The sequence below is a fragment of the Galeopterus variegatus genome, unplaced genomic scaffold, assembly GCF_000696425.1.
Source record: "Galeopterus variegatus unplaced genomic scaffold, G_variegatus-3.0.2 Scaffold325, whole genome shotgun sequence".
NCBI lineage: Eukaryota > Metazoa > Chordata > Mammalia > Dermoptera > Cynocephalidae > Galeopterus > Galeopterus variegatus.
In genome coordinates this window covers 366,856-375,948 of record NW_007726436.1, presented here as the reverse complement: position 1 = coordinate 375,948, position 9,093 = coordinate 366,856, and the positions used below count along the sequence as shown (strand labels likewise).

At 39.3% G+C, this 9,093-nt stretch overlaps 1 protein-coding gene across 3 annotated transcripts in view; it reads right to left on the bottom strand.

The window, feature by feature from the left end:
• Positions 1-9,093, bottom strand: part of AREL1 (apoptosis resistant E3 ubiquitin protein ligase 1) — a 47,285-nt gene that overhangs the window by 5,137 nt on the left and 33,055 nt on the right. For all 3 annotated transcript variants that reach the window (XM_008567512.1, XM_008567514.1, XM_008567513.1), the window contains 8 exons: positions 8,372-8,513; positions 8,117-8,238; positions 5,961-6,036; positions 5,307-5,416; positions 4,327-4,506; positions 4,029-4,154; positions 2,108-2,237; positions 1,962-2,020 (listed from right to left, as the gene is read on the bottom strand). In XM_008567512.1, the coding sequence (XP_008565734.1) occupies positions 1,962-2,020; positions 2,108-2,237; positions 4,029-4,154; positions 4,327-4,506; positions 5,307-5,416; positions 5,961-6,036; positions 8,117-8,238; positions 8,372-8,513 (945 nt within the window). The remainder of the gene's footprint in view (positions 1-1,961; positions 2,021-2,107; positions 2,238-4,028; positions 4,155-4,326; positions 4,507-5,306; positions 5,417-5,960; positions 6,037-8,116; positions 8,239-8,371; positions 8,514-9,093) is intronic.

The following is a 9,093-nucleotide window of genomic DNA, read 5'->3' as shown; positions in this document are numbered from 1 at the left end:
AGCGCAACACCGATGGTGCAATCCTGTTGCTGGTCCGGTACGGGTGCGACACTGAGGGTTGTGATCCGTTGTCGGTCACAAAAAAAGACAAAAAGGAAAAAAAAAAAAAAAAAGAAACAAAGGACAAAAAGGAAACCAACTATTTACTGATAGTCTGCTATGAACTTAGCCTGGAGTACCAGGGACAAAAGGCAAACTCTTTCCCTTTGAAGACCCCCAATCCCAGTTGTGAATTTGTCAGATGGCCTTTCCTTTTCCCCAGGATTCATCCTTCTTTTGTGGATTGAACTTTTACTACCTTCCCTTCAGCCCTGCCTCTATTTGATCAGATAAATTTAAAAGTATGCCAAAAAATGAGAACAGTAAGGACACCAGAGCCCTAAACATCTTGATGTCCTAATTTGGTTCAGGATCCAGCATGTTACTTAGCAGGCTGTGAGTGCTCATCCAATAGCTATAAAGAATAATACATCCTAATCAAGAGACAAGAAGAGCCCAAATTAAGCTTAAGGAGCCTTGGCTTCTTCAAAAAGAACATGCTAAGTGATGAGTAACTAAGAGCAGGATGTGGAACAACTGTAAGAGACTCTTTCTTTTCTACTCACTTTACAAATTGTTACAAATGCGTGACTTCATGATAAGACAAAATATACTATTTCTCAGCCCCCAAAATAACAGAACTCTGTGATGGGTCTATCAGAAACTTTAGGCTGAAACAAGGAGAGTTCATTGTGTTTGGATTTCATATCTGAAGGTACAAAACGTGATGAAAACTGCAGAAGACTAATTCTTGTTCTCCAAGCCAGCTCAGTTAATAAGAATAAGAATTGTGTAAGACCACCTAAAACTACTCTCCTCCCCCACTTTTTAAAGAGCTTCCTCCCTACAGGAAACAGTTTGCAAACACATACTTCTCATAAAAGCTATGGAAAGTTAAAACTAATAACTTGAACTGTATGTGTCGTCTGTGAGCAGCAGGTAAGGACAAATTGATTTTACTCTTTTGCCCACACCTCATAAGGACTTAAATTCTGCTAATTATAGAATGGTATTTACCATCTTATAGACATTTTTTGGGTTGCTACAGGATTTGAAATAAGAATATATTTACTATAAAAAAAAAATATATAGTGTTGTGGTCTAAAACTCTCAATTACAATCACATCTTTTGGTGTGTCTCCTCCACTAGAAGGTAGCTCCTTGAGGGCTGGGACTTTGTCTTATTCATTGCTACCTCCCCAATGCCTCAAACACATGACATACAGGAGGCACTCAACATACAAGGGGCCTTAAAAAATTTCATGGAAAGATTCGTATTAGCTTTTTTTAAATTAAAAAAATTTTTTTTGATGGCTGGCTGGTACCAAGATCCAACCCCTTGACTTTGGTGTTATAACACTGTGCTCTAACCAACTGAACTAACCGGCCAGCCCTTTATCTTTTAATTCAATTTTTCCATGGAATTTTTGAAGTACCCTCATATACCTGTATAAATAAATTCTATTATTCTCTTAAACATCATAGGATTTTATGAAAACTGTACATGATACCAACATTTCCAGCCCTTTATCTTTTAATTCAATTTTTCCATGGAATTTTTGAAGTACCCTCATATACCTGAATAAATAAATTCTATTATTCTCTTAAACATCATAGGATTTTATGAAAACTGTACATGATACCAACATTCTTTAATACTCAATCAGTATCAATAATATTTGATAAATAAATGAATATTATTACTCTTCATAAATAAGCTATTTGGTGCTTTCTAATTTTCACATTCTAATTTTTAAAAAGCTGAAAAACAGTCAAAAAATGGAAGAGTGACAAAAGTGGAATGAGCCCTTGCATAAATGGCTTTCCTGCAGGATCTCACAACAGAAGGTGCAACAGGCTGGTTCTGGTAGACACAGACATGCATGAAGTTATGAACAGGGGTTTGAATTGTAAGCACTTACCTCAAGCTCATTCTCATCAAAAATAGCCAAAAGGTTCTCAGGAACCAACTCATTCAGGCCTGAAACAAAGTAGCCAAAGTTAAAGCCATACCCACATTGTGGATATAGAAATTTTAACCACAAGGCCAAAGTAGACAGGATCCCACCTTTTAAGAAATGTTCCACCTCCTCTTTTACTTGACTGGCCAGTCGATATTGGGCCAGCAAATTTAAATAGAAGATTTTATTTGCATTGGTGACTGGGGTTTGAGCTCCACCTGTCATAAGTTCTACAACCTGAAATAGGAGGCAAAAAGACAAAGAGAGGTTGTGGATGGAAGTTTATAAGATGACATATGCCTGGTCTGTTCTACAAACATAGCATTATTGAACTCTATCAGTATTGGTCACAAGTTTCTGCCGTGCATTCAGCTTTTCAAGACACTTGGTTTTATTTTGTTACTAAGCTTCAGCATTCCTACCACTACTGCTGTTTTCTGCAAGCTACTATTTCTGATGTGGGTGTCTGGGTAAGGTCTTCTCTGACCTGGTCAAGTAGTGGTGATACAACAGGAAGATATTATGGTTACATGTTAGCAACATTTTAATCTATGATCCAAAATTAAATCACTACTGCCTCTTCTCTGAGCCAACTGAGAGTAAATAAAGCCAGATAAGTAGTGACAGAAGTCTTTTTATGTCTCAGAAATTCTAAGATGGGAAGAGCTGTTCCACACATTCTTCTCTCTCTTATGTAAGTCAATGGAAACAGCCACAGCTTGAAACTTGGAGAACCTAGATTCTAATCCCAGGCCTGATGCTAACTTGCTGCAGAACTTCAATCACTTAGTTATCTGGGCACATGATTTTTCTATCTGCAAAGAAAGAGCTGAACAAATTGTATGATTCTCAAATAGAATTCATATCCCCCAATAAAAAAAACTCCTAAGGGAGCTTTGAGGAAGCCCTGAAGCACAGGTTAAACTACTACTGGGGAAAATTTGTCTACAGTGATCAAGGTTGTCTCCATAGGTGAACAAAGGCCTCCACTTAGTTACAAGGTTAGATTTTAAGGTCTTGACAACAGCATGGCAGAAACAGCTTGTTATTCCGCAGCAGGGATTCTCGATGGATCTAAAACTGTAGAACTTTTTTTCTGTTATTACATACAATTCTAAATATTTACTTTATGTGAATAAGCATTTCTATCTAGTAGCCTAAGAAATAAATTAAGATTTAGTATTCATATTAAACACAATTAAAATGAGCACTACCTCAAGCCTGATGACCCTAATTCAAAATGAACTCTAGCTCCCTTGCTATGCCTGATCAGGAAGACAGGCTCTGGCTCCATGTGCACAAAGGCAGATAGCTGGGATTCTCATAATTTTCAGAAAGGATATCTGATTTTCAATTGAGTGGTACCAGTGGTCAGTTTTTCAGTCATTGCTATTTTGCTTTTAATTATATATTACTGCAACTTTAACTTCATCATTATCATTTGATATTAACTCCACAATGTAACCTGAAGCACATTTGCATCAGAAATACCTCTAGTAAATAATTTTCTAATAAAAAATTTAAAAATATATAGCCATTGTATTAAAATAGGAATCACCTACATCACCACTGTAATGCTGATATAGACACTGCCATCTTTTCCAAATCTGATTGTCCAGTGACTCAACTCATTATCGCTTTTTTTTTTCCAACTGGAAGGTAGGAATGGTTGAGATATATGGGTACATGTGTCTTTTGCACCACTCAAATAGGCTGAGATCATAAAGTGTGGGATGCAGTGTCCTAAAGCTGTGCTATCCAATATGGCACTTGCTAGCCACAGGTGGTTATTTAAATTTAAATTAATTAAAATAAAATGAGAAATTCAGTTATTTGGTCACATTAGCCATATTTTGCACTTGATCTTAGCCAAAAGGCCGAGAAGCGATACATTAGCCACTTTTGGGGGCTTAATAGGCAAAAGAAACATAGAACATTTCCATTACTGCAGAAAGTCCTACTGGACAGTGCTGCTCCAGAGGAAGCTGGGGAACATGAGAGAGCACAGGCTTTGGTCTTCTTTCTCACCTTATCCAATTGACCTGATTTGTTATATTTCTCTTCTGCAAATACCAGCTCCATCTCACTCATGTCATTGTTGAGGATAAAACAAACTTTAGATTTGTAGAATTCTGGGTCATCTGTTTCAAAGTACTGAAGAGATAGAGAGACACAGAACAAAACATGAATACTCTTGCCCAGAAATAAAATTTGTAGCTGCTTGAAACCACCTATCCCTTCAACCTTAAGACTAATAAGCTCAGGTGGAGAAATTCCAGAGTTAATGGCCAGAGGCCTTAGTACAAATGCACACCTAAGATGTTACCTTGTAATGCATACGTAGTCCTATAATTTGGGCCAGGAAAGAACGGGTGAAGCGAGCTCGGACCAACTGCTTGTAGGCTCCTCCTAGAGAGGATTCATAGAGACACTTGCCCACCAGCCGACCCGCAAACTCATACATTTTCAGGCGCAGATGAGCAGGGCGATTAGGGTTGGGGTGCACCTGTCAAAGAAAAAGATTGAAAGGCCCTGGGCCTTTTTCTTCAAGCGTAGTTGTGGAAAGATCCACCTTCCTTGTAACCCCCAGGGAGCAAAAATTTCAGTGTGAAAATCGAAGAACCCATCCAAATGACATTTGTCTTTTGGTATCCACCACTGAGTAATTCAGTGACTAGAGGCTAAAGAGCAAAGAAGGACTTTTATATTACGTTAAGAATTTTGTTTTAAGTTTGTGGCTGAGTATGTAAGTTAATCAGTGGATGATGTGATGCCTTTTCCCTAAACCATAACTTCTTTCAGCCAAAGTCTACTTCTCTACTTCTGTCACCACTATCTAATCAAAGATCTAGTACAGAAATCAAGTGCTTCAGATATGTTTGAGAAATGCCTTAATTATTATAATAATTAGTATGATGCCTTTTCCCTAAACCATAACTTCTTTCAGCCAAAGTCTACTTCTCTACTTCTGTCACTGCTATCTAATCAAAGATCTAGTACAGAAATCAAGTGCTTCAGATATGTTTGAGAAATGCCTTAATTATTATAATAATTAGTGGAGAAGCCATTGCACTTTGCTTTTTAGTCATCTATTCATCTGTTTGCATTTTCTTTTACTTTACAGATGAAATAATGAAGGCAAAGAGGAGGGAGGCAACCTGATTAGCTCATATTCTAACTAGCAAAATTAAAAACAGGACAAAGGTTGTCAGACTTCCAGGTCAGTTTCATAATTTCAAACTCTTATTAGTCTATAAATATAAATAATCCACATTTTCCACCCACCCAGGGGAAAATCAGACTCACTAATGCTTGGTTGTTGTCACTGAATCGGGTGAAGAGCTGGTTGGTGGTATCAAATAGTGCTTTGCAGATTAGCTCAAACCATTCCCGGCGAGGCCCTCCCCAGTCCAGAGCTGAAAAGTATAATGAAAATAAAAAGTGACTCTGACCTACCTCCTTGTATCACTTTTATTCATTTAGCCATAATTTTACACTCTTCACATTCCCTCCATTTCACTACTCTAGAGTTTCCCTATTGCAACTCACCTAAACTGTAGACTTTTTTTGAAATCCCACCCTTTCTGTAGGATTAAAGGTAATCTGATCACTAAACTAATGTCCCTAGTGTGGAAACACAAGAGATTAGAGGTCTCAGGAAATGCACATTTTTCTTGGTTCTACCAAGATTACTTTGTCTTTCTGGTTGAAATTCTTAGAGCTCTCCCTCCAAGTCCCTATATGTCTGTGCTCTCTAAGCTCCACCATGCCATCTGGCCCTTTTAAAAAATACAACCTTTTTTTTTTCTTGACTCAGGATTTCTTTTTCCCTTGGAAAGAAGGTGGGTTTTTCTTGGAAGTTGGGTGGAGGGGGGGCGGGGGGTTTGTGGAGAAAGGAATTAAGAGGGTGGGAGTAGGGAGGAGAGTTAAGAAAGATGAATATGAAATTTTAAAACTGACCTTCTTCATCCTGGAAAACCACTTCAAAGTTCTTACTCCAATCTGAGATGGAGAAATTCCGAGTGGCTTTCAGAGACTGAAAAGCAGTGAAAGGAAGGAAACTGTCAGAACACTGGCTGGCATCTCTTAGATGTTAAAGACGAAACACACAAGAGCATTGTCACTATCCATTCAACTACTACTTAAGAGGAGATATATTATTCACAAATAAACTTTAATAATACCATCTTATACTTAAAATGCACTTATCACCAGAAGGAATTTAAGGTTTTAAAAAGTAATCTAATTTGTCTTTGTACCATCACTATTGGAGGAAGCAGGACTGAAGCCATGTTGGGACCTAAACCACATGGGCTCTAAAAGATTTTAAAAAGACAGTTTTTTTCTTGGCATGCATTTCTCTGAGTTCCCTCTTTTCCCATGGTTATTTGATATTTTGGACCTTGGTTATGGGGCAAGATGACATTATTTGCATAAATGTAAAGTTGTTTTCCAGCCAGCCTGAAGCTGCAGACTCGCACGTACTACCCAGACCCTGAGATAACAGCGAAGATGGGAGCAGAAACCAGACAGAGTCTTGGCAAGACCTCGCATGAAGCCCTTGCTGCTCACATGCCCTTCCCTCCTGCTTTTCATTTCCCACATTCCATTCTCTTGGCCTTCTCTTTAAAAACCCCTCACTAAACCTGAGTCTTGGGGATGGCTTTAGCCTGGCCATTCTCCTTTTTTAGCAGAGAGATGGGATAGCCTACCATCTCCTTTAGATCTGCTTTTCTAACACTAACCCTTTGACTTCTGAGTCTTTTTTTCTTTCCTTAAGGGGGCAGGTAGCTCGCCCTGAGTTCAGTATCATCACTTTGTTGGAAAGTTGAAGCTGATGGTTCTTTCTTTTTTTTTAAGCAATCCTCATTTTATTAATGAGAAAAATCTTGCATAATGCATTTCTCTGAGTTCCCTCTTTTCCCATGGTTATTTGATATTTTGGACCTTGGTTATGGCGCAAGATGACATTATTTGCATAAATGTAAAGTTGTTTTCCAGCCAGCCTGAAGCTGCAGACTCGCACAACCCTGAATCCCACCCTGAGATACAGCAAGGACGGGAACAGAAACCAGATGGAGTCTGGGCAAGACCTTGCACCTGGCCCCTTGCACGGGCTCACGCCCCCTCCGTCCTGCTTTTTGTTTCCCGCATTCCGTTCCCTCGGCCCCTTTTAAAAACCCCTCACTAAACCTGAGTCTTGGGGATGGCTTTAGCCTGGCCATTCTCCTTTAGCTTTAGCAGAGAGATGGGATAGCCTACCATCTCCTTTAGATCTGCTTTTCTAACACTAACCCTTTGACTTCTGAGTCTTTTTTTCTTTCCTTAAGGGGGCAGGTAGCTCGCCCTGAGTTCAGTATCATCACTTTGTTGGAAAGTTGAAGCTGATGGTTCTTTCTTTTTTTTTAAGCAATCCTCATTTTATTAATGAGAAAAATCTTGCATAAGGAAGTGCTCAAGTCAGTAAGCTGTAAGCAAGAGAACCAAGGAGTCCTGGTTTTCAGTGAAGTACAGTCTATCCACTAGACATCTTTATCCACAAAACCAGATTCAGACAGGCAGCCATGCCACACGGAGAATGTAGCTGAGAAAAGGGGTTTCTAGTCACACCTACCAAAGCCAAACATCACAAACACTTTCTGGACAGAGACCAAGCCTTCTCATTCTTGGGGAATGTAAGAATTATGCCAGTGTCTGTGTGGTGGAGACAGACACACACAAGGTGTTCCTTTTTCATCAGACCAAGTGACAACAAAAATCATTTCCTTTTAATCCAACAAGAGCTCTTCTATTCCAGAGATTCAATAATAAAAACTTCCTTCTGTAATCACTACTTACACCTGCCCTACATAAGAGTTCTATGAGACTGTTCAGGAACTAGTTCAGTACGGATTTCAAAGCCAATGTGTCAACTAGTCTCTCCTCTCAATGACATACCTCCAACAAATTTGCACCAAACTTAGTATAATCAAACAAATATCAGTCTTTTATAGATATATCTAAAGAGATAAACTGAAATTTCATAAGAAAGATAACCTGCATGATATAACCAAATACTTAAGAGGTTCTTAGTTAAAAACTTTGGCATCTGCTGACAGAGATGAAACTTTACGCACCGATTCCAACAAGGCATGTCTGCTGACCTTCAGGGTGACTTTGGAATGTGGTCTTTTCATGTGTACCTGCCGAAGCTCTCGCTGGAAAAAGTTCACCTTGTCCTGAAAGGTCTCAGAGCCTCCTGAGGAGCAGCAAGATCCATCATGATTACAGCCTTATTACAAGTCATCTGTGAAGTCCCACCTTCACACCCTCATGTACCCAGAATAGCTGGGATTGCTGCCTTCCCTATCAGAATCCCTGTCAAACCTCACCTATATTCTTATGGAGGGAGCGGATGAAAGTGGCTGCTAGAATGTTCCTTTCCTTACAGCTGAGCTCCACAGGAGGTTGAATGCCATCATCCACCACTAGTGTGAGGAGCTTATGGACAGGGTCAGGGCCAAGGTATGAAAACTAGCAAAGAAAAAAAAAAGGAGTTAATCTATAAAACCCTGAAAGCCAGCAAAACCCCTCCACATCCCCACCCTTCTGTACCAACCAACGAAAACAAGTTAAGCTTGTTTTCTCCAAGTGAGAACCTACCAGGAGTACACCTCCTTGTTTTTCACCTCAATGTCCTATAATTCAAATTTTATTTTAAATTACTGGAGTTGCAGAGACTGCCTTTAGTAAAGGTCACAGGCAATAAGGATATATATATATATATATATATATATATATATAAAATGGCGAGAAATAACTAATCCAAACTGGTTGGAGGAAAAGTGATTTTTACAAAATGATATATTCAAGCCTCTAGGCAAAAGTTTAGATTCCAAAGCCCAGAAAAGTTAAAAAATATTTTTTTATTTTAAAGAGAGATATGAGACTGTTGCTTCTAAAAGAGCTCGAGGAGGGCCGGCCCGGTGGCACACTGCTACAGTGCGCCGCCTGGGAAGCGTGGCAGCGCTTCCACTGAGGGTTTGGATCCCACATACAGACCGGCTGCTCACTGGCTGAGCGAGGTGCGGGAGCAACACCGAGGGTTGCGATC